Source organism: Siniperca chuatsi, linkage group LG9 (genome assembly GCF_020085105.1).
Source record: "Siniperca chuatsi isolate FFG_IHB_CAS linkage group LG9, ASM2008510v1, whole genome shotgun sequence".
Classification (NCBI taxonomy): Eukaryota; Metazoa; Chordata; class Actinopteri; order Centrarchiformes; family Sinipercidae; genus Siniperca; species Siniperca chuatsi.
The window spans coordinates 20,585,986-20,611,812 of record NC_058050.1 but is presented as its reverse complement, the minus strand read 5'-3'; the positions used below and the strand labels follow the sequence as shown (position 1 = coordinate 20,611,812).

Genomic DNA, 25,827 nt, shown 5'->3' with positions numbered 1-25,827 from the left:
CCTCCTCCTATATTCGCCTATGACCCCAACCTGCACAGGCAGCTCATTTCAGCTCTTTGTATCCGTAAATTGAGAACTTCACCTTCAGGCTTAGCTCCATTTTCTGCGTGACATTTCAGTACTATGCCATTTGTCAGTTTCACTCTATATGTACCCTTATTCAGGAACAAGGCTCATAGATACTTAAACTCTTTTACTTGGAGCCGCAGCCCCAAGTGCCAAAGGTGGATGCTGTCGAAGAGATGCGTCAGACACGACAGGCTGACAACATTCGGGGCCTTCGGCATCTCAAAGTGAATCTCATCCACCACTGGCATTATGCCAGTAACTATTTCAGTGACTGCCTTAGCCTCTTATCTTTGTATCTGTTTTGTAATTTATAGGTGTCTGAAGGAGTTAGTAGACTTGTTTCCATCACTCGAAACATATTATTAGTGTCACATCTTAGCCACATTTTGATTATGGCATTTGTGTTATGGCATTTAGTGTAAATCAAGTTTGATTTTTGAAAGTAGACATGTCATTGAATTGGAGATAAGGCGCATGTACTTCTAGCTACAGTAATGTAGATGTGGGTATACACTCTCATGGACATATCCACCCTTAACAGATAACAGCCTACTCTCCCTTCTCTCCATTAAGGGTGAAGATCAAAAAGGTCATAACGATTCAATTAAATTTTGATTCACAGGGCTACAGTTCCTTATACATCATGTTATTCAATTCAGGGCTTTAGGATTTTTTGATAACCATCAATACATTTTCTAAATGCTTTTATCCTTCCAGGGTCACAGGGGCTGAAATTTAGTGATAACCATACACCCTCATTATGTACATATACATGTACAGAATATTAACAGTCTCAACTAAATGTAAAGGAATGTTTTGCAAGAGGCCACAAAAGGCGTTGTGGATTTTGCACGTTATTGCAGAGTTCTGTATCATTGATTTTTTTCCCCCAAAACTTTATTCCCCATCAATATGTAACATGGCTGGAGGGAGCAAAAGTTTCAGTACTCTACTACCTCATCAGTTAACATATACTCAACTTCTACTTTGACACTGTTGATTAATGTGAAACTTTTCTTAGATCGTCAGAATGACTGCTGGGTTCACAAGACTGTCGGGGATAACTAGACATGCTCTTTGATCCCAGCAAGTTATTACTGGTGTTTATTCTCTCTCTCTCTCTCTCTCTCTCTCTCTCTCTCTCTCTCTCTCTCCCTCACAACTCCCCTCTCTCTGCACCTCTCTTTATCACTGTATCAGGGATGGACCTGACCAGGCCTCGCCTCAAATCGGTCAGTTCAGCGGCAACTCCGTTCAGGAGGGCGTGTCCACCACCGCCAATCAGATCCTCATCAAATTCCACAGCGACTTCAGCACCAGCGGCTTCTTTGTGCTGCATTATTACGGTAACCTCTCCTTTGATACCAGCTAAGAAAAGACCTTGTTCCGCACTGCTGTAATGACCCTTATTCATTTGATCTTCAGTTCTCCACATTGCTGGGGCCCTGACCTAGTAATGAAGATCACAAAAGAACAGAGGGATATTGTCCCTGTGTTTCTATGTTGCCTTTAATTTTCCCTTTTTTATGAGTCATTATTTTGCCTTTCTCATTTTGCTACAAGGTATTACTTCCTGTTCTGTGTAAGGATAAATGATGAATGCCTTCTTATGCCTATTTTTCATCTACACTATTAAAATGCCCCTTTTGAAAAGAAGATGATTAATAATAAAATGTCCCCCATCTCAACTAAATTAGTGATTGGTTTTTGATGATTATGAACAGTGATAGGTGGCAATTTATGGTCTAATCAAGTTTCAGTGTGATGGGAGAGTAAAGAATGTGCTGCAGTTGAATAGAACATACATATACACTCTCTCTCTCAATTCAATTCAATTCAATTGGGCTTTATAGGCAGGGGAAACAGACATTGCCAAAGCATATGTAAAATAAAAACATACATAATCAGAAGAATTCTGATATTAAAATATATACAGATAGGTAAGATAATACAATAATAATGATAATAATAATAATATATTGTAATTGTAATAATAATAAATCTCTCTCCCTCGCTCTCTCGCACTTGAGTGTACACATACAGTACACTGTTGCAGATTTTAGTATTTGTCCTCTTCCCAACAGCATACCAGCTGAGAACATGTCAGCCTCCCCCTCCTGTTGCCAACGCCACTATCCTAACCGATGATGACGAGTTTGAAATAGGTTTGTCTTATTTTATTTTGCTTGTTTACTGGCCAGGGACAATGTGTAGTAAAATAAATTTGCACCAGACATAAGGTAATTTGCTTGGACAGCCCTGGACAGAGGAAAAAAATGGGAATAAACGTATCAAATGGTTTTAGCCATCAATTAATTAATTCATTTTCCTGTGAGTTGTGTCCTTTATTTATTCATTGAAACCATTGTTTGGATGTTTATATCTTTGCTGTTAGTCTTTATTTTCTTAAAGTTTTTGTGAATGTATTAATCCATCTGTCCATTTCACAAGTTGAAACAGCTTTGTCTGTAGTACATATTCATTTGAGCATATACATTTTTCTATAATACTGCTGCTGGACAGATGTTTTTTGCAACCTTCACTATCTCATTCCACCTGCAATACAGTCTTTGTCTCTCTCTTTCTTTTTCTTTCTTGCTCTAAGCTCTTCCTTCTTATATTTCTTTCCTTCCTTTTGAGTTTTTTCATTTATTCGTGCACCATGCAATAAAATATTAGTTTGAGGGCAGGGCTAATTAGCTCTCCATACAAGCTGTTTGGTTTTTCAGTGTTCAGAAGTGGAAATCATGTGGCTACTGGCTGCCTTACTTTGTGTCTTTGAAACTGAGTGTAATTTTGATTCTGTGTGTGCAAGTTTGCGGCTCTGTATTGCAATGAAGTGCCTTCAGTACTCCAGCTAGCTAAGGGGATGTCAATCTTCATTAGAAAATGTGTTGTTGATTACTGTTTCAAGTGCTGGTACTGAGGAGGTTTTTACTAACATAGCTCTTGGGGATGTGTGTGTGTGTGTGTGTGTTTGTGGTTGGGTGGGCGGATGAATGAATGGATATGTTTTTCATGTCCGGCCTGTGTGTGTCTCTGTATGATTGCGGGTTTAAATGACCTCACAGGGGACATTATTCGGTATTCATGCCTGCCAGGCTTCACCTTGGTGGGCAATGAGATTCTGACCTGTCGACTTGGAGAGAGGCTGCAGATGGATGGGCCCCCACCAGTCTGTCAAGGTTGGTTTTATTCAGTGTGTGAGTTTGAGTCTATGGGTATGTTTTCATGTTTTTATGTGGCTTTATGAATGTTCTTGTGTTTGCGTCAGTAAGTATTCCTCGCAATGTGTTTTCAAATATTTACATTACATGTATGCGTATCCATGTTCAGTTATGTGTGCCTTTGTGTGTGTGTGTGCTTGACGCCACTCTGCCAAGGTTGGTTGCAGTCAGCAGCACCCACTGTTGATGCATCATTTAATAGACTGCCAGCAAGGCCCCTTGGAGCAGGCTCCTAGTGGCAAATAGCATCTCTATTCTAATTTATCAAGACTCAGAGTCGGAATACTACTGACCCAAGATCATAGACCTGCGCTCCCCTAGAACCAACACTTGACTGTGAAGGATCAGTGTGAAATACATTACAGATCAGCAGGTTTCATCGACAAGTGTTTTTTTGCAATGTAACAAGGTAGATGGAGACCAGTCATAGCTGGGGGTTTTTTTTCCAAAGAAAGAGATTGGAGCTTATGTGTTACCCCTTAATCCCTGCTCAAATGGCCCCATGGGTTTGATAGATGTTTGTATCCATGTTTTTTTCAGAAGATGGATTTTCAAACAAGAAGAAAAGGAAAAGAAATGCCTGTGTTGTTTGCATCGGAGATTTTGTTTAGACCAAAAAACAAATGCCATCAGCCTGCCTGTCATGCCAATACATCTCAGCCGCAGACAACAGAGCGCTCTGAAACCTTCTATTCCCTGTGGATAGGCATCTTTTGAAGTACCCTGAAGTCCTTTGTCTACAAGTCTTGAGTTGATGAGCATTTCTGTCTTTTTATTTCTAGAAACTATGAGTAATCGCATTGGACGTGTGATCAAGGCATGACAGATACTCGACAAACCCAGAGCCTGCATTCATAAAGCATCTTAGAATAGGACTAGTGATTCGGAACCCCTGGCTGTTATTATTTGATATCTTGGTTCTTCCCCTGTAGCGTTTTTGTGGCTGACATTGTTTTGCTCTTACAAGTAAGACTTTGGCTGATTTCATTTTATTATATGGAAAGTGCCGCAAGTAAAGCACCAAACAGTTATGGCAAAGTCGAGTGACCTGACCGGTGATCTAGGATTTGGAAGCTACTCATTTTCTTATACTTTATTCATAAAGGCTGCATGTAGCACAGCCAGTGAAAAGCTCTATTAGCGTATGCACAAAGGTTAAAGAGACCAATTTTCAGGTCACATTTGATAAAAGTTTCAATGATATTGATGCGTGTGTGGGAGTCCTGAAAACAGGGCCTACGTTTACTTATGCTACATTGGACCTACCTAGCATTTTCCAAAATGAATAATTTATAAAAGCACAAGGGGTATGAGGAAACAGGAGAGAATAGCTCCATTGCATACTGCATCATATCTGTCTGGCATACAGACGTACAATCAAATTAATGTCAGGCTTAATGGAATTATACTGAAATTCTTTCCAGTGCTTTATTTCATTGTTTGTTTGAAAGTGACCAAATTAGCAGATCAGCAACAATAGGAATAGTTTGAAATAATTATATCCGTTTCTATTGTGCCAAGCGAGGGCAGTCATTCACTTGAGAGTACTTGAAAATATTCCAAGCTCTCTTGTTATGTTGGTCTTGCCAGCTCACCTTCTCATGTGTTACTGACTACACAGAGCTTTGCCAAGACCAACTAGGTCCTATCAGCTAAAACTCACATATTGTACTTTTTAAAAAAAATTCCTCAGGCTTTATTTCGAGTGACTAAATTAACCTGCCAAATCCAGATGGGCAAAGCATGTTAGGACTATTCTGGTAGAACACAACATTGTGGATTTCTTGTGCAAGGCAATCAATCATGGACCAGAATTTGCGAAGTTTTAAAGAATTCATTACATTTTCTTGTGTTGGATATGTTATGTCCTTGTGCCACCTCTAGCACGAAACTAATTGCTCTCCTTGGGACATGTAAAGTTGAAGTTAATTTGAGTTGACCTGCTATTCACATCCAAGAGACTGCTACAGTAAGCTTGTGAAGGGGCCATATCCTGTCGGCAGCTCGCCGATAGGGCAGGAAAAAGAATTCTCCTGTGTTCCCCCAATTCTGCTTTTGTTTGCTGTCAACCCTTCTGTTAATTGACATTTTATGCTTATAAGATAACAGTGAAATGTCCTTGCATGGCTATGCAATTTTACCCTCAAATATCCCTGGTTTTTAAGATATTTCCCCAGGCTCTGTCTTTATGAAAGCCTATAAGGAAGGTTATGCAGTAGCTTTGATCAAGGATAGAGCCACAACTGAGTTGACTGCTGTGTTTGCTTGGTAAACCATCTGCCACGTTGAGGTTGGGTCTAACCCATTAAATGTTGTCATATTGATCTTCACATTCACATTGATTTTCATGTGTCTGTCAGAAAATTTAATGAAAAACAATTTCTGCTCTTACTTCATCATCACTTTATTTATGTAAGCTATATTGTATAATGTCTCTGTAGCCGACGATATGTCACAGTCATTGTCATGATATTGTCATTCCATACGCACAGTGTGCTGAGTAAAAGAATAAACAATTGGTGGTTTGCACAAGGAATTACAAGTATGTAAGTATTTAACAAATGCCAATGCGACTTGTTTTTAAACAAATCATGTTGGCATGCATGCCATTGCAAACAATAGCTAATACTATATACAAGGATCTTAAAACACAGTGCATGATATCACTAGTTTCAGTAGTTACCTGGATGTAGCTCATTGGCTAAGGATGGTTGGTTAGCATCAAATATCACTGTTTAATGCTGCTTCCCTTGAGATGAGGTGCTTATTCAATTTACAAGCAAAATTTAAATTAGAAATACCAGAAGACTATATTTTGTCATGTTTACTAGATTTTGTTTTTAAACAGTTGTATTTCAAATGTGATTTTTTTTTTATTGATTTATGTATTGTATTTATCTGCCTTTCTCTTTGACTAATATTTATAATATTATAATATTTGATCCAGTATGGTAATAACTGTACTTTGGCTGCCTTTCATTTTTGTTACACTAAGGTACAGAGGTCTGCATTTGTTCTGTAGCCAAACCACCATATGAATACATTGTAAGCTTCAGTCTGCTTTCAGGATAGCTTCCTATCCTCAACATGGTCTATTGAGGTGTCTGAAAGAGTTTTAAGCCCTCTCATGATTCATTTTTTAAATCCCTGAACCTAAAGTTTGAGGCAAAGCAGTTTAAGCCACAACTGCGCTTACTGGATAGACTTGTGTTTGTTGCCTGGCAACGTTTGCTTATTAAAGTATTGGGGGCTCAATTATTTCAATAACAAACTCTTATCAGATAGATGGTTCTATGTACAGTGCATTAGATCTTCAAGTGAGTTAATTTCATATCTATCTTATAGCCATCCAATATGGTAAAGCGCTGAAGGGAATGAGAATCTGTACAGTGTATAAATGTTTTTTGGGTTGGTAACCCCAGTGTAATAATGAGTAGGAAAAAGATGTAGACTTGAAATAAGAAATTGTTAGTAGCAATTACTTACAAAGTTCACACTTGCCCTTTAAGCTGAATTTGTACTGGCTCTATGACAAATATTCCCACTGGCATCAGTAGAGGCGGAGGCTGCTGCTGATGACAGAACTGAGGAAGCAGTCATGTGAATTGATGTAACCGCAACTACTGAAGACCCCGGTCTGAACTCCATCATATCGCCAGTGAGAGTCATAACTCTCTTGCTAAAATTGAGCACTACGGAATTTGTTTTTCCTTCTCAAATGCAAAATCAAGTCTCTCAGCTGCGTAGAAAAGCACTCAGACTTTCACTTTTGGGCAAGTGTGGACTTGAGAAAGCGAAGTTTTAAAATAACTAACCGTCTAAAAATCTGTAAAATTAAAACTGAAATTGGCAAAAAATTTCAGACTGACTACTGACCTGACTCACTACCACTCATTGCCCATTACAGAGCACATAATAAAAGAAGAGAGCACAGTAATTGGAAATAAATAATTAGGAAATTCTTCATACAAGTATGCACAGGCAACTATTGATCATGTTTCTCACAAACTGTCAAGCAACGATAGAAATATTGCTATTTAATATTACATTACATACATTTATTTTCAGAATACATCGAGTTGAGATTTGTTGCCTCACTAATGCATACTGTACAGAGTTTCTATAAATATTGATTCTGGCATGTACAAATCCTGTTTGCTTTTGTTGAAATATTTATTTTTCTTTGATTCAGGTATTTTCCTCGTTGTTGATACAATTTAATGAGACATTTTATTGACCTTAGTGTCCACAGAGGACTTTTGGTATATTCTGATTTAAGAAATGCATTGTTATTTAGAAAATCATTGACTTTTTGGAGATCATATCTGCCTGTTATCTTTGAGCAAAAAAGGCTGTTCCAGTTGAAACCTCTGCAGTGACTCGCCAGCGGGAATATTCATACTGATTTGTGTTACAACTCTTTCCTTCTGCTGTTTTTTCTTGATATATGTCTGATTGTTTCCAATGACCTTTTTATCTGAAACAGTTGTTCGCATTAACCTTTTATATGCGTCATGTTTCTTCACTAGTGGCCCAGAAGAGAAACTTCTGTTACCAGCAGAAAAGGAAAAACAGGACTGTCATTATTTCAGACATGCCAGCCTACAGGAAATGAAGGGACTGCTGAGCAGATACACATGAACTCACATACAGACACACACACAGCCTTACACACACAATTTTTCCATACAAAGGTAGCTGTCTCACCTACTGAGTATTATTATTTGATAGATTGATATCAGAGGAGCCTGGTGACAGCGGCAGACTCACCAGCTCATCTCTTAGGTGCAATATCAGTCTGGGTGAAATGCAATTGTTTCAGGACTAGTTATTTTTTTCAATGTAATTTCTACTGTCACAGTGGAGCATTCCTGTCTTCCCTTCCCTCACCTCATCTTGCCTTTTCTCTCTTCTTCTCTTCTTTCATTCTTTGTTTCTCCTCTGTCTCTTTGTCTTCCTCTAACTCTGCCTTGCCCTTATCCCGTTTCTCTTCTTCCAGTCCAATGTCCAGCCCATGAGGTGCGTTTTGACTCAACAGGGGTGATCTTGAGTCCAGGATACCCTGATAACTATCCCAATCTCCAGATGTGCTCCTGGCTGATCAATGTGGAGAAGGGTTACAACATCACTCTGCACTTTGAAATCTTCCAGACAGAAAAAGAGTTTGACATCTTGGAAATATTTGATGGTGGGTTCTGCTGGAATTTTGGTGTTTGTGTAAAAATTTAGTAAGCTAAGATACAAAAAATGTTTCTTAACGGAAATTATTCATGTGTTCGTCTTGTGTTGTGAATTTTAGTGCTTCTTAGTAAAACATTCATACTTTCTTATTCTTTTGTTTTGCACCATTATTTCAGCATTTGTTCATGTCTTGAATGTGGTATCTTAGAGATGAAAGTCTGATTTTGGATTTCAGTCATGTGTTAAGTAAAATATATCTTACTGTGTGGTTGATGCCGTGACTAGATATCATTTAGAAACGTTACTGATATTTGGTCTGTTGTTCTCACTAGCATATCTGTAATTAATGCTATTTATTCCAAAAAATTAAAGATGCATGTCCATGTCTCTCTACATTAATGCCTGGGAACTCTGTGTGTGTGTGTGTGTGTGTGTGTGTGTTCGCCTGTATCTCTGTGTTCAGGTCCCAACATCTATAGCCAGAGCCTAGCATCACTCAGTGGTGACATTGAAACACCCTTCAGCCTGACCACCACGGGCCATCAGCTCCTGCTTCGCTGGTCCTCTGACCACGGCACCAACCGACGCGGCTTCCACATCAGATACGTGGGTGAGTATCAAAGTATGTATCCAGCTTATAATCATATTCTCTTTTTAATAGTGCTATTTGAACATATTTTGTCTCTAAACTACAGAAAAGTGATAAAAGTCATGGGTTTACAATTCAGGCATTTATATTTTAGGCACCGTGTAGAGACACTTCAACTGAACAAGTGATAACACATCATAGGGGCAAATATTCATTGAACCTTCTCTGCTGCAGCTACTGTATATTACTGTGGATATAATCTGACCCCATGATTTTTATCACAGTGTGCTGTGATTGTTTCGGGCTTTTACTTATTTTAATACTAATGTTTTTAATGTTTTGAATTTCCACAGAAATGATAATGGCTCCCAATATGAGATGTTTTCACACGCAAAAACATGGGGCAAGAAGAAAGTCACTGGAAGGCTTCCATGGTGTTTTGCACGCCTTAATTTAAAAAGGTTTTAAATTCTTAATTGGCTCTTTAATAAAGCAAGTGGTGCTAAGCAAGAGACGCATAGGGATCTTCCTACATTTGAAATGCATCAATAATAATGAATAAAGCACAAAATACATTCATTTTTCATGTTGTGTCTCTCCATTATATTTAATACACCAGAGTGTTACTGTGAAAGCAAGTCAGTGTGATGAATTTTGTAAAGAAAACTTGTCCTTGACTTGATTGACTCAAACAGGAACTGACTTAAACTCCAGTGTGTCTTTTCATCTTAAATCCCTGCAATCTCCCAGTCATGCTGATTTGAAGGAATGTTTGACGGCATTTGTGAAGCACACAGCCCTCCCTTGGATTTTCTGTCCCATCGGCTATTCAGTGCTCATATTCTGGAAATCAAATTTACCTTTTTTGTGTTCGATGGGCTGTAAGATGAGGGAAAGGAAGGCTATGGAACAAATAACTGGGGGATGCACCAGTATTGCATGTGTTAAAGCAAATTGAATATGTGCATGCCCATAGGCCAGAAAGGAATAGTAATAATGTGATTTTGAGGACTTTCTTTGCTGTGTGGCACGCAGCCCGAGTGCTAAATAGATGTGACCCTCCTCAGGCATTTTCCCTCATTATCTTTCTGCATTTAAAATGGAGCCTTACTGTGACTAAAAATGTTCACCTTAGTCTTTCTCTAGAGGAGCTTTGTTAATGCCTCTCGTCCTTTTCTCTGCTTTATTTCTCTTTTTCCCTGTTAATCAAGCTGTTCTCTATTCCCTTTCCTTGACTTCATTCTCACCTTCTCTCCTCTTTCTCTCTACTCTCCCTTGCATTGCCATTCATCTCTCCGCCTCTTCCTTGTTCCTTTATTCCTCGATCTATTGTAGCGATGTACTGCAGTACCCCAGACTCCCCACAACACGGCTTTGTAGTGAGCCAGACTGGGGGTCATCTTAACAGCATGGTGCGCTGGGCCTGCGACAGGGGGTATAAGCTGATCGGAAAGGGCACAGCTGTGTGCAAGAAGAACACCTATGGCTACCACGCCTGGGACGCACCAGTTCCCGCGTGTCAAGGTAAACACATCAGCCCTGGCAACTTGTTATTTCCAACTTTCGCCTGCCTCTTTCCCTGTTCTTCTGGTCACTGCCTCCACACCCCTACGCTCAGCAGGCAAACAGGCAGGCGCTTAAGGCACCCGAGTGTTTCAACCCAAGCCCTTTTCCTGTGTTGTTAGCAGCTGAACTGAATCCAGCCTTATTGAGAGCCAGCACCCTGTCAGGTGGAAAGGAAACAGAAATCAATCCTCCCTTCTTCTGTCAATTTCCACTTCTTCGAATTACTTTGGCTAACTTGCCATTAGCATGCAGTGTCTGCTGCTTTTGGGCCTTACTCAAATAATTGGGTTCTTTGATGCGCACATGTGAAAATTGCATGCACTAACACAGACACATACACAAACACTCACACAGCAGCAAACAGCAACAGATGGTGTGCTCAATTGCATTTTATCATGATGCAGCGAATTCAAAATCTGTATGTCGTGTACTTTAAAATGATTTAAAAACACTTCACACCTGTGATTAATTCCGTCAGTTTGGTAATTGCATGCAGGTTTTCCAAAGCACATAAACTCAACCGTGGCTGCAAATGAACTAATATATTCATACAGATGCTGTCCATCTGTTATCTGCTAGATGGTGGAGATAACATTACAGAATGTTCAAGCCTTCATTCTTTGCAGTCCATATCGTATGATATGCTGAGAATGTACAGTATATTAATCCATCAGTGTTGCTCATGCATCTCATAGAAAGAGCAATGACCTAAAATGTTTCAGGCCTACTCACCTTCTAAGCTTTGATGAAAATTTCACTCTTCCAATGTTGAAACTGTCCATCTGCAGTGTAGAAAAGTGTTTAGTGTTTGTGATTAGTATCTGTTAGATTGTGACTTAGCAGTATTCACAAATGAATGTTGACTGATTCTCTCATGGGGTGGTGAGGGGCAATGTAATGGCTCCAGGCCATGTTGGCAGATTCCTACCTTTGATGTTTCACAGTGTGCAGCTACCATTGCTGCTCCATTTTATGATGTGTGTGTTTGCATAACTGTTCCCATTTAGCGTGGCCCCGCAGATGTTGGTTTCCCAGCTCAATTCACTCCTTCCGACTTGGCTCTGATGATAAACACCTTAAAACCTACTAGCTTGAGCTTTCTGTCTGGTTTAAGCTCTGAGGCCATAGTAACCCAGATTCACTCTGTGTAGGTGCAAGGACACAGCACTGTGTGGGAATTTTTGTATGTATGAGTGCTTCATACCTCTATATGTTAGGAAAAGTTACAGTTGAAACTAGTTACATTATTGGTTGTACTAGTCACTATAATGAGTTAGTTTTCATTAAAAGTAAGTCATTAGTGTTAAATTACTAATTGAGAAATGAAAAGAAAGAATAAAATATCATCCCAACTGTCTGTAGGTTTCATTGACTTGGTTGAATAGTTACTTGTAAAGTCAGTAGGGTAACTTTCTTTACCTGAAAACATTCTAAAACCTTTGGAAGATTTAAGGACTTTAGTTTTGATAACATACCTCTCCACAGTGTGTTAGACTACTTCCACTCTGAGGTGGCTGGATACGTTTTTCCTCAAGGGGCCAGTCCTATATATAATACTTTCATGGATTTCGCTAGCTAGTGAGCAGCTTTATGGATTCACTGGCCTATAAAATATACAGTATAAGCAAATGACTTGATTAAGTGTTGACATGACACAAGCATTCCCGCATCATTATTAGAAATGCATTAGGTGGTTGTAAATACTGCTAAAATGTTGACTGTGGTGGTAGGCGTACTGTTTTGCAATTTAGGAAATGTTGCACTTTTGCTGTGACCCTGTAACAGGCTTTTTGACTTGTCATAGTGGGAAACGCACAGGTGCAACTCATTTCGTTAATGATGGCTCAGTTCCATTAAGTGCTCCAGTAAGCCATTCCAGTCAGCTACCATGCACAATATCAGGGCTCTGGCACTGGCTCAACTAAATTGAATACTGTTGTTATTAATGTTATTAATTACACCTGTGCTTTCCCTGCTGTGACATGTCAACGCAACTTTTCAGAATTCTACAGGGGCATTCAATGTCAATGTTGAGCAGTTATTTCCTTTTGGGTTTTTATTTACTAAAATTATAACCATTTGAAAGGAAAATAACAAGTAAGAAATAGCTGCTGGTGTAAATTGAACAATTGACATTGCTTGCATAAAGGGGTTGCACTCCCAACACTGGTGGAAGTACATGCACGTGTATTTAGCACTTGCTAACAAAAATGTGACTGTTACTGTAAGTGAATATATGCCTGCCTACTACGCCTGTATTTACCAGGCGTTTCTCAACAAATCTTCCTAGTATGTGTCTGCGCATAAACATGTATGTTGACAATTGTCCTCTTGCCGCCTGCAGCTGTGTCATGTGGTGTGCCCAGTGCGCCAGTGAATGGAGGTGTGCTCGCTGCTGATTACTCCGTTGGCACACGGGTGACCTACTTCTGCAACAGTGGCTACCGGCTCTCCTCCAAAGAGCTGACGACCACAGTCTGCCAGCCAGACGGCACCTGGAGCAACCACAACAAGATACCCCGATGCATCGGTGAGTAGAGGATGTTGGGGAAGGCAGGCTGATGTTGAGGAGAGAGATGGGGTAACCGCAAGAACCCGTAGCACGATTGAGCAGTGGGAAGGAGAAATTGAAAGATGAGGACAGGAAAGAGTTATGAAGACAATGATTTTGGATTTTTGACAGCTGTATTGGAGACAGAAAAAGTCAGCGAGTTTGAAAAATCCTCTGGAGAAGAGTTTTAACAAAACACTATACTGTAATGGAAGGTGTCATGAAATATGGACTGCAGTCCCAACAGAACCACAAGTTACAAAGACACTAACTTGTTGGGTAGTGATGATAAGACGGGTGGATGAAAGGGAGAATAATAATTGAGAGGAAATCTGTAGCTGGCCCTGGGGTGAGTGTTTTACATGCCAGCGCCTCCTCCAAATTTGAAAGTCAGTGTAAAGAGTGATTGACAACATTGTTTACTATTGAGACCAATGTTTATTCCCTGCTGTAAATGTGTCTCACAGCAAAAAGGGAAACAGAGTTTGTTTTGAAACTAATTTGGTTTTAGAGAATGCCAATTCATAAACAACTTTGTTGTGGAAGAACATTTGTATAAAGTAACTGCAGAAAAGTTGCTATTTACATTTTACATGGATTGTTTTATTCTACTGATTAAAATTTTCCCTTGCAACTATTTGTATTTCCTCTACACTGGTGGGTTGTTACACATGTTTATGGGTTTTGACTTAGCAGTGTGTGTACAAGGGATAAGAGAAGAAATTGAAGCAGAAGTCAATCCATTTGAATAATCCAAAACTAACAATGTCCACTCCGCACCGAATCCCCTCTCTCTTTTTTTTGGCACAGTCATTATGTGCCCTAGTCTCAGCTCCTTCTCTCTGGACCATGGGAAATGGAGGATCGTCAACGGTTCGCACTATGAGTATGGAACTAAAATAATCTTCACCTGCAACCCTGGATACTACCGCGTTGGCCCCGCCCACATCCAGTGCCTGGCCAATGGAATGTGGAGCTGGAGAAACGAGAGGCCTCGGTGTAGAAGTGAGTGACTTCTGTTGCAGCAACAAATAAAATCAACACTTGTAGATCACACTAATTCAAAAATGCATTTCTCTTGAAAATTGAACCAAAAGTATAATGTTCCAAGAAATTAAATCTTTATCTCCATTTTGTCTCATTATCATGAAAAATAAAACATTAGTGGATGCACGCATGTAGTCCCATCTCACAATCACGATATCTTTGTGTTTCATTAGTTTCATAGAAAAGATAGAATAGAAGGGAATTGAACATTGTTATCCAGCAAAACTGAAAAATCTATATCATGTCTCACCTCAGGTACACTAGATTCAAAGATTGTAACATTACAAGACCGGAGGAATGAATACCATATTCACAGCTCACTTAATTAGCAACTCGAGGATTCACTTTTGTACTGTCACCTATTCCCATCCCAGCCTAGGTTAGATATTGTTTATTGTAGGAATTGGAACTAAAAGCTTTTCTATGCTGCCATGGGAACTACTTTTAAGAAGCAAAAGAGCTGAATAGCCTCTGTAAGGGCAAAAAGAGATGCCAGCCAGCATGATGAAAGATGTTGGGACAAACGCAAACACCATCATTATCCTCCCTGTGAAATAGTACAGGTCACTCCTTTATTGCATTAAGGTAGGCTAGATGGGTGTAAATGACTGTGCTCTCCATTGACTCTGAAGATGTAAGCCAACTTCCACCTCCTCTTTCTTTCTCTCTTGTTCTCTCTCACTCATTCTGCTGGTGTCTTGTTCTTTCATTCCCTGCCTCCTCTGTCTCCTTCCCCTTCTTTTCACTATCCTCTTCATCTTATTGCAGTCATTTCCTGTAGCGATCTGCCCACTCCTCCTAATGGGAAGAAAATCGGGACCCAAACTACCTTTGGAGCATCAGCCATTTTCAGCTGTAACCTTGGCTATGTTTTAATTGGATCTACAGTTAGAGAGTGTCTCCTGTCCGGCCTTTGGAGTGAGATGGAGACTCACTGCCTGGGTAAGCAGGGTCTGAATGTTCTCTTTAACTTTATAAAGGACAGCCTTGACCTGGGTCAAACACTGCAGGCGATCTGCTCAGACAAAATATGAGCCTTTTTGGTTGGGCCAACATGCCCAGAATAAATCCAGATGGGGAAGCAGAGGGTGGCAATAATTGGCTCTGTTGCCAAGTGTGTATGGCTAATTACTGTAACAATTTTGAAAGATGTAAAAATTTTTGTCGTCTGGTTCTGACATCATGCTGACACTCAACGCTGCCACTTTATATTTTCCTTTGGGCTGGCACACATCAGACTGTTGTAGACATTGTAGAGATCATGAGTTAAAAATTGCTTACCTGATTAGTTGATTGGCGCATGGTGGTGTACAGTAAAGCCTCCGAGTCAGTGTGATTTGGTGTTTCTAAAATGTTAAAAGTGACAGAGCAGCTATAGAGCCACAGCTGGCCTGAAACTATGAGACACTTGCCAAGCTGTACCAGCACAATTTGAGCTGTTATTAAGATATATAAGTAAGAAAATATGCAACAGCTTACCTTACCACAGCTCATCACGGCTCTGTACTGTGGAAGAAAATGAGACATACATAATTATTTGAGCCGCATTTAAACCCACACAGCAGCAGAATGTGACGGTTTCCCTAGCAGATGCATTAGTCCGTTCATCAACCCTGTGGCACAAGCTCTCCAAGCTCCGCTCAAGATTATTTCAGTTCATTAAAAGAAGGGCACCTCTCTTTTGTTTAGTAATATGGCTGTCAAGGTTAACATAGCCAGGGACCTCTCAGGGTAGTCACCTACTTCAGCACTATCTTCATAGAATCTGGCTGCTCTCAACTGGAGTGTGATAATAAAATGCTCGGCTGAGTTTCTGGGTGCAGAAGTAAATTAGGGAAATCAGACTCACAGTCAGTGGCAATTTCCCAGGTTTTAAGTGGCAGTGGAAATCTCAACAAGATTCCTCCTCTCTGAAAGGGATTTATTGTAGCTGAAAGTAATACGATTACGTGCATGAGCGTATTGCATAGATTTTGAGTTTCACACGCGTGTCTCTGTCTACTGTAGATGAGAAAAGCTGAGTTATCACCACAAGTGAAGCTGAAGCCAATATGAATTTAGAAATAATAATTCAGAGATAATGAGCTGAAAAATGCTTTCCAAATCCAGTGTTTCATGAATACAATAACTAATTTTGTTTGCCAGCTTTATAATTCCAAGACCTTTTAAATCAGCAGTTTCCTCATTTCATTTTATAATACAGTTGTCAAAATGCAAAGTTATTCAAACGTGATAACACAATCAAAATTGTGTTTCTACCCTGCAACTATCGTCCATTAGTTCAGTGGGCACCACCGCAGGCTATTATTCTCAAACAGTAGAAAGTTGAACTAAAGTATTGTACCACATGAATGATTGACTGAGATAATTCATTGTGATTTGTAATGCAAAGTGCATTTCATCTAGTGTGATAATTGGACTACATTGGCTACAACTGAATATTATTATTAATACTAACACTAAGTGTTATAAATACCATACACTACAAGCGTTACAGGACATGCTGTCTTTGTCATGGTCAAGTCTGTTACTAAAGAAATTCATGATCTTGTTGAGAATGAGAGATAAACATTAAGCAAAAGGAAATTGTTCAACATGTTTACAATACATATTTTTCCAGCCGGACACTGTGGTGTTCCAGAGCATATCGTAAATGGACAGGTGATCGGGGAAAACTTTGGCTATAGAGACACAGTGGTTTACCAGTGCAACCCCGGATTCAGGCTCATTGGCTCCTCAGTACGGATCTGCCAGCAGGACCACTACTGGTCCGGACAGCTCCCAGTTTGTATATGTGAGTACAAATTCACCAATTCTCACTGCAAGAGGGACCATGTGTGTGTGCATGTGTGTTTATGTTTGAGGGTGCATTTATGTGACAAAGAGAACCCACTTGGTTATTTCTGAATTTCTCACCATACACACTACTGTTCAGAGCTGATGGAGACAGTTTTGGATTTTAATTTGATACATTTTTAGCGAAGCCTTGAATATGGAGATTTGTATTTACGAGAAAGAAAGGTTTAGTCAAAGTGATTTGATAAAAATGTTTTTAGCATCACTGTTAAAAAGCTTCCTGCAATTCCTAAAGCTTCCTGCTCCTTTAGTTTGAGAAGCACTGAAGTCAATAGTCGATACATACCCTCATAATGCGATTCTCTATCTCCTATTCACCTATTGATATGCTGAAATGTGCTGTTTACCCCTTTCCCCATCGAGATCATGTCTTAATTCCTAATTCCTCCATTGTCCTCTGAGGTTAATTATATGATAATGATATTCCTCTGATAGGTGACTTACAGTGACACCTATTGATCATTGTTATTGAATCTTCTCTCTCATTCTCTCTCTGTCTCTTTCCACACACTGTATCTTTCTCACCCCCCCTCCCCTTTACCCTTTCTTTGTATCCCTTCTTTGCTGCCATTCATCTTCCATCCTCTTCTCTACCTCCTCCATTCTGTCCCGTCCCTGGATGATGTGTGTCAACTTCAGCTGTCACCTGTGGCCACCCCGGTAGCCCTATCTATGGCCGCACCACAGGTGATGGATTCAACTTCAATGATGTGGTGCGCTTCTCCTGCAACAAAGGCTACACCCTGGAAGGACCCTCCACGGCCCAGTGCCAGGCAAACCGCCAGTGGAGCCAGCAGCCACCGACATGCAGAGGTAAGCTGCAGAGCTCCTGCAGAATGGATAAATGATTGGCAGCTGGACTGACTTAAAGTATCAGAAGGATGCAGATGTATTTTGACAGTTGAACTTAAAAATCTGCTTGTTTCTGCCATGTTTAACTAAGGCTCAGACCACAGACATTGCCTCAGGAGGCAAGACAGACTGGAATGAAAAGCAAGAATTACTACATGAATTTGGAACCAGCAGATGCATCATATTCATATGCATATCATTAACCATCTGCAATGATTCATATTCTGAAGAGGGTACCTCTTAGTGTATCACTACAACTAAAGGTGTTTTAATGTTTGATAACAGAAGCCACTTCTATCCAATACTGCTCCTGTGAATCAGGCTAGCCATCAGTGGAGCAGGTAGCTGCCAGCGAGCAGAAGTAGGATCCAGCCAAAGTGTTGGAACAGAATGAAATGACTTTTGCCGGTGCTTTGTGATGGTTCAGGAATCAGAAGCAAAGATGACCACAAGAATTCAGCAGCCAGCAGATGTAATCATGATCATTCAGGAATCAGCAGCCAGTGACCGCCAGCATGCACAGGCATACACACACAAGCATAATGAATAGAGGTAGTGGTTACACATCTATTGATTTGAATGAGAAGAGTCACTATCTGTCCTGCTTCTCTGGGTAGAGCATTAGGCAACAACATCTGGAGCCCTTGCCTTGGAGTGAAAGCAGGGAAACAGCAATAACGAGCTTCCAGCAGAATGTATGGAAAGGGGAGAGTAAATTGGGTATTGTTTCTACAATTTTACTGGCAGTTTTTACCAAAAGACTTGCTGCAAGGAGAGATTACTTTGAAGGCAAGAAAGTGCAGAGTAGATTTAATGGAAGACATCTTATTGGGAGTGTCAGATGGTGGCTGTGTTTTAGTTGTGTCCAATTTTAGTCTGCCCAGGTTAGGCTCATTAGTGGTGTGTTTACAATCAGCAGCAGTCCAGAAATGTTTGTGTGTGACCATACCAGAGACATGTTTACTTGTTTTCCCAAAATAATTTTGACAGTGTGACAATATTTTCTTGAAATATTTTCCACTATTTACATTATTGTTCACAAAATAAAATGGAAACAGACACTATCTGTATTGTACAGTGTGGTGGAAGCTCTTTATTTTAATAATGCTTGTAAAAAGAGATTTTTCATATTTGCCTTTTGAAAATGCTTCCAGCTTTAGATAGATATTTGTTGCAGTGTGAAGGTGTGGTAAATGTTGGTAAATATGATCTTTACTGTCTTAAAAATTGTATTAAACAAGGTGACAAATCAGGAAGCATTAAAACATTAAATTAAAGACATGGGTTTAAGCTATATACAGCATGGCTTTAATTGGTCTGCTACCTCTGGATCTGATCGTCCCAAGCTAGATTTGCCAGACTTGCCCATTTAAAAATATCTCTCCTCTTGGCATGAGTTTTGTTGGCAGTCAGATGTGAAGAGACACAGTTTTCATTACTGTGAATAGCACCGTAGAGACAGACCTGGTAAAATATCAAAAGAGTAAAATCATATTAAACTGTCATGACTCCGTTTGTCAAAATATGTCTGTTTGTTCCCACAAACATTTTCTCACATTAAGCCAGCTTTTTCACACATTTGCATTATTGATTTAATTTGATGTTGCTCTGAACTTAATTTCACCCTCATATACTTTCAGCTGTCTAAACCACCTTGTCAGCAGTATGTTCCTGGAGACTTTAACTGCTTCTAAAATGGATGTTTGTGAATTTGTGACAATAGATGCCTTTGGTTCTGTTGTTTTCAGGAGCAAGAATTAGATGTTATTATTATTGACCATGCTTAAATATAGCCTGTACTCACTTGTCTCCCTTTAAACAGAAAAGGCTACTGATCGGGTCATATCAACAGTTCTATTATTAACTCACAAGTGAACATGCTGACAGATAGCATTTATGCAAATGAAGTTCCAACCAAAGAAAATAGACTGCACAGGTTTCAGGAAAGAAAAGTCAGATCCCCAGCGATGATACTGGGTGGAGTTAATTAGCTAAAAAATTACTCCATGCCATGTTGAGGTAAAATTATTCATGACAGAATACAACTTGTCCAGATACTGTTAACTTGATACATGCAGTATACATGACTACAGTTGAGGCAAAGGCAATTATAGAAACCCATCACACAAATACATAAAGCATAAAATAATCTAAATATTATGACAAAACAGTTACAGTGCAGTAACTATTCAGTATGTATGGTAATAGAACATCTAGTGCCATAGCAACCTTATGGACAGAGATGATCATACATGCAGTATTCATAAGATGGGTTTGGAAACGCTGCCAAGAAATAAATATTCACTTTGGCTCAAGTAAACATTAAACATCTCTGAAAACCACAATAAATTGATGTGGATGAAAAGTTGCCAAGAACAGTTCTGCTAACCATTATTACAATATCACAGCATGCCCATGATAAAGAGAATATAGATCAAAATTAAAGCTGCAAGTTGCATTAAACGGGCCCTCGCTTCTACGTGTGCCCTTTCTGAGTTATTCCCACTTCCTGTTTGGCATGGCCCCACACATCTGCCTTGCCAACCCGTTTGACACATCAACAGATGTTGCTGTATATCAAGTGTAGACCACACTAATTTCATGTAGATCAGATGATGCTTGCCACACATGGCTTGCTTCCTGTTAACAATAGGTAGCACTATGACTAGAACTCAATACTGACATGTAGAAGTCCTCAGGCCGGGACTCTTATCAAACCTGTGTAATTTTGGGCAGATCGGACAATGTACACTCAAGTAACAGCAACTTCCTGTTTCATGGCGAATAATGAGCCATCATGGCAACAGTGTTTGATGAAAATGTTTGAGGTGCATCTGGTTAACCTGCTATGAGAAATTTTTAAGAGTATAGGGCCTGTAACTTCTGTTGCCAGTAGGTGGCGCTATGACTATGTCTGAATATTGGCATGTAGAAATCTTCAGGCTGGGACTCTCATCACACATCATTTAAAAAAAGATCTGACGATATGGAGCTCAGGTAGCACAGTTACTAATTTTGGAACCTGGAATTTGCTGCATCGCCACTGCAACGCCATTTGAGTAAACCTAAAAAGCTTCACAATTTAGTGTCACAAAGGTCTTTAGGTCTGCCCAAATTTGAAGTTGATGTGATTAATTCTCCAGGAGGAGTTTGTTAAAGTACGGAGCCTGTAAATGGCGAAAAATGGCTGACTTCCTGTTGGGTTTAGGGTATGGTTCCAAGAGGCTTTTTTGTATGTCCAAATTCATACACGTAGGTGAAACGCAGGCCGGGGTTGCTTTTTTAAAGATTTTTTAGGAGGCACTATGGAACCATTTTACCATGCCCATGCGTAAGACAAAACAATAGATTCCTTGCACTCTCACTTTTGTGCTTGGGCCCTAATAATGAATGAAATGAATCCAGCAATCAGGGCAACAGAGGTACTGGGAAATGGTAATCCAACAGTAATTTGCCTGAAATTACACTGAAAACGTCTGTCTTGCTTGAAATATCCTTACAGCAATAAAAATGAATTGCACTGCTGTTGGTATTCTGCTGTCTGTATTCTCCCATTATGATTAAACTAATTGAATAATTCATGATGACATAACTATATTTTCTTTCTTTTCTTTTTCATCCAGTGGTAAACTGCACTGATCCAGGAATCCCTGCCAATTCTATCCGGGAGAGTAAGATTGAGCACGGTAACTTTACATTCGGCAGCGTGGTCTTCTACGACTGTAACCCAGGATATTACCTGTTTGGCTCATCAGTGCTCACCTGCCAGCCGGTGGGTCACTGGGACAAACCTCTACCAGAATGCATCGGTACAGTGGTCACTTTAATTATTACCTTTGCAATCAGCTGGTGTAAATCATGTCATTATTCATGTTATTATTAAGGGTGTCTCCTGTCCACTGTTCAGTGCATCAGCCTATCGACCTTTCTAGGTAATTAGTGCATTTTATGCAAAAGTTAATGAGTTAATACACTTAACAAGAGATGCAAGTAAGGAATTGAGAGAAAAGTTTCACTCTTGATTGAGTGTCCACAACCTTGTTTGTGTCCTTATTTGCTTCTAGAGTTGAAATGGTACAAGTTGCTAAATGCTGTGACTGAGAGCATCTGTGTAATGTTCAATGCCCCAGTGGCTTATGGTTATGTTGCACTGTGCCTAACTGAGAAATGGGGAAACTGTCATAGGACCAGTTGTTCAGGCTATAGCTAATGTTCCCTCAAAACCAAGCACTCAAATTATAACACCCATCTATGAACTGTAGGGGTTATCTGAGGTTGTAATGTTGCTCTCAAACACCTGCCTCATCGTGCTCTCTACTTCTGCATAAGGCCACCAACAGTAATGACCTATTTCTAGTGAAATTATCTGACGTAAACCTCTACATTTTGCACATAGGCTCAGAAAGCACTTCATTTCATGCTAGAGAGATGACGCACATCATTTATTTTATCAAACAGAATAGTAATTAAAGCGATACACAGGAGTGTCTATCTCAAATGTTTATTCACGGCTCCAGGCGTCACTGACTCTTTAAGAAATTAGCTTTGTGAAATTACAGAAACTTACTTGCATTATGAGACTAAGCTGATTAAATCACAGCTCCCACAAAAATATGTAAAGGTCAAAAGAATAATCAAGCATAAGAGAAAGTGATGTACCAAATTAGATTTTAGTCCTGAAATAATCCAGTGAGCATTTTATTAGTTTATATGTACATATAATTATTATAGTTTTAGGAAAAATTATCATGACAATGAAGTAGTTCTGTGCAAGCAAACTGATTTCTGTTTAACGTATAAAGGCACAGTAATCTCAAATGGTTCTATCTTTCAACGCAAGCTTCTCTGCACTACTTACAGATAAGTTTACAGCAGAGTAGATCAACATGCTACTGGAGTGGTTGTTAGTTTTGACAGGGTTGATTAAGCAGCAAGCCACATTATGTCATGCAATATAGAGACTACAGCACAGATGACTGTCAGGCTTGAACCAAAGCATATTGTCTTCTAAATATTGTTTTGGAGCGGTGAGGTATGACATGACAGATGCCACGGGGCCGTTTCAGCCGAGCATTTCACACCAATACAATCTATGTGCCATAACCAATTGAGCTAACATTGTATGAAAAGGAAAAATGCAAAAGTTCAATGATTGTTTACTTATAATCAATATAAACGAAATGACACTCTTTCATCAAGCCATTTATTAACAGTAGAAACCCATAGCAATGTTAGTGGTGATTGTATCAAGTGTGTTGAGGCATGCAACACTAATCTGTCCATCCATTCACTCATCCATCCTCACTCACCATCATGCAGAGGTGGACTGCGGCCACCCAGGTACACCTCCCCACGGAGTGATGAGCGGGGAGAAGTTTACCTTTGGCTCCACAATGCGCTATTCCTGCTCTGGAGACCGCCAGCTCATAGGAGACTCATCACTCACCTGTCAACTGAACGGACACTGGAGCGGTCCACTGCCACATTGCTCAGGTACACACACAAAACACACAAATATAGTCATGCACATACACAAGCATGCCTGCACTCTCTCTCTTTCACGCTTCCTTATGACACTGATATCAGTATAATATTAGGGACTGGTTTTAACTCTGTCTGTGCTTCCTACACAGAGGTTCTCTAAATGAATGGGAAGAGTTGTGTTTAAAGGTTTGAATTACCCAAATTACAAAACAAAAAACATATTTTCTCACTTACCTCTAGTGGTATCACGCTACACAGATACTTTAAGTTTTATTTGCCGAGGCTTTTAGATAACCATGTCTGAGATTACTGTCAGTAAGCACAACAAACACTATTCAATTCAACTCCATTGTATAGAGTGCCAGAAATATTAAATAAATACAGTATATCTCAAAACCTGAGCAAATTAAACCAAAACAATCTATATGGCTAGAGATTGAACACCATACCACATTGGTGTAGTACATGGGAGTCCTGGTATTAATGGGATATTTGGTTAGAGCCTGTGTGAAGTTCAGAGAAAACACCGCACAGGATAGTTCCGCTGACTGAGCCAATTTGCAAACTAGAGCCCTGTGGAGCTCTTACAGGATTTTTTAAATGGTACCTAAGTGCCAAAATATTTGACCATTATTGTGCTCAAATTTCTATTCAAAGCAGTTTCAGCATTTCACTTTTTTAGAAATCTGGCATATCTGCATTTAGCTGATGAATATTTTAAAAAGTACACTGATGGTGGGCCAGTACCAAATAACCCAATTTCAATAAACCTTACCCATGATTCCTCTTCAATTCAGTGATAGGGAGTTATGACTTCACGCCTCAGCCAAAGAATGTGTAGAAGCAAATGTTGATTTCTGCATAAAACAATCAATCGAGTGAGAGATATCACCCCTGACATAACCCAAATGCAGACTCTGGCAAAAGTTTTAACAGAATTTTCAGTACATTTAGTTGCAGACTCTTCTTTTGATGTTTTCTGAAAACCTGAAAAAATGTCTGTCTTATAGTGTATGTCTGCCAAACTACAAACTCCTTTAACCCCTCTGTGCTCTTACCTCCCATCACACTTAAGCATTCCTGACCATTTAAGTGGATTCTCTTTACTGAATGTTCACTTGGTTTGCTCAACTCACTGACCCAGAAGTAATGTTTGTAAGCAGACTTGTATGACAGTGTTTTTTTCTTAGGATTTCTATTTCTATTTTTAAATAGGAGTGCGAACTCTCTACTCACCTTCAATATTTTGTATTTGCTCGGACAGTTGGAAAGTAGCGAAGCAGTAGTGAAGTTCGACTCCTAGGATAGTAAGGAGATGCACATGATTGCATAGTCTCAAATCTATCTCCCAGAGTTTCCTTTACATTTTTTGTTCTTACTTTTGCAAAATGGAGGAAGCAAAACGGAGGTGTGGTGGAGTATTTCTCTTTGTTTGCGCCTGCATAATTATCTGCGGTGTACAGCCTAATAGCTGCTTTTAGGCCTGAAATTATAGCCATAGAATCTAATAAAGCATGTAATTTTAATGCTTATGGTCAGAGGAATTAGTGTTAAAAGGTATTTTTTCTTCTTTATCACCTTGTCTTTATAAGCAATTTGACATCTGTTATTGAGATGATTTGATCAGCACCCTGCTGTTATGACAAACAAGCCTCTTGGAAAGTAATGATTTGCAATTTTGTATTATATTTCATTTCATCACTCACTCTGAGCTCTACTGCCTCTGTTTGTCTGAACAAACACTGCTAATACACTCTACTTTGATCTGGGCAAAAAATAATACGCAACTAGATTCAATGCATTTAATTTAACTTGTCCAAAACCTAATCATCATCAACTCATCACTTGAAAAGTGAGATAAGTAAAGCCAACATGAATCTATTCCCAAGTATTTAAATTGTCAAAGAGCAATTGCTGTTTAGAGAGTAAATCCCCTGTGGAGGAATTTGTGCAGCAGAATGAGAGTCCTGGGTCAGTGGCCAGAGGAATTAATCATAAGAAATGATGCCGACTTACCGAGCTATAGAAAAAGGATGTGCTGAGGTGAGCTAAAGCAGATAACACAAATTTTGATTGCACGTAATCAGATTACAAAAATGCAACTTCAGTTTGTTTTGTAGTGATACAACAGTACTGCTATATAAGAGATGCTGCTAGAAAAATATATGGCACTGGAAATTTTGTTCACACTAAAAGGGGATTAGAAGCAGTTTTGTTTTGATCTCATTTTGTGACTGATTTTAATTCAAGGCCCAATCAGTAATTGCATCACCGTATAAATTGCCGGTATGTTGATATATGATTGGGGGAAAAAACGTAGGGAAAAAGTACAGACGTTATGTAGTTAGAATTTTTTGTGACATCTAGGACTCAATAACTCATTGATATTGATGTTGGTTATAGAT

General features: G+C 39.4%; 1 protein-coding gene across 2 annotated transcripts in view; it reads left to right on the top strand.

Moving 5' to 3' along the window:
- The window catches only part of LOC122881629 (CUB and sushi domain-containing protein 3-like), a 229,266-nt gene that overhangs the window by 162,439 nt on the left and 41,000 nt on the right, over nt 1–25,827 (top strand). The window contains exons 44-56 of one of the 2 annotated variants that reach the window (XM_044208068.1): nt 1,270–1,415; nt 2,154–2,234; nt 3,141–3,254; nt 8,296–8,484; nt 8,941–9,087; nt 10,402–10,590; nt 12,977–13,162; nt 13,994–14,188; nt 14,999–15,172; nt 16,851–17,024; nt 17,726–17,899; nt 21,562–21,747; nt 23,258–23,431. In XM_044208068.1, coding sequence (XP_044064003.1) covers nt 1,270–1,415; nt 2,154–2,234; nt 3,141–3,254; nt 8,296–8,484; nt 8,941–9,087; nt 10,402–10,590; nt 12,977–13,162; nt 13,994–14,188; nt 14,999–15,172; nt 16,851–17,024; nt 17,726–17,899; nt 21,562–21,747; nt 23,258–23,431 — 2,129 coding nt within the window. Of the gene's footprint in view, nt 1–1,269; nt 1,416–2,153; nt 2,235–3,140; nt 3,255–8,295; nt 8,485–8,940; nt 9,100–10,401; nt 10,591–12,976; nt 13,163–13,993; nt 14,189–14,998; nt 15,173–16,850; nt 17,025–17,725; nt 17,900–21,561; nt 21,748–23,257; nt 23,432–25,827 lie in introns of both variants that reach the window. The other variant, XM_044208067.1, reaches the window with a different exon arrangement.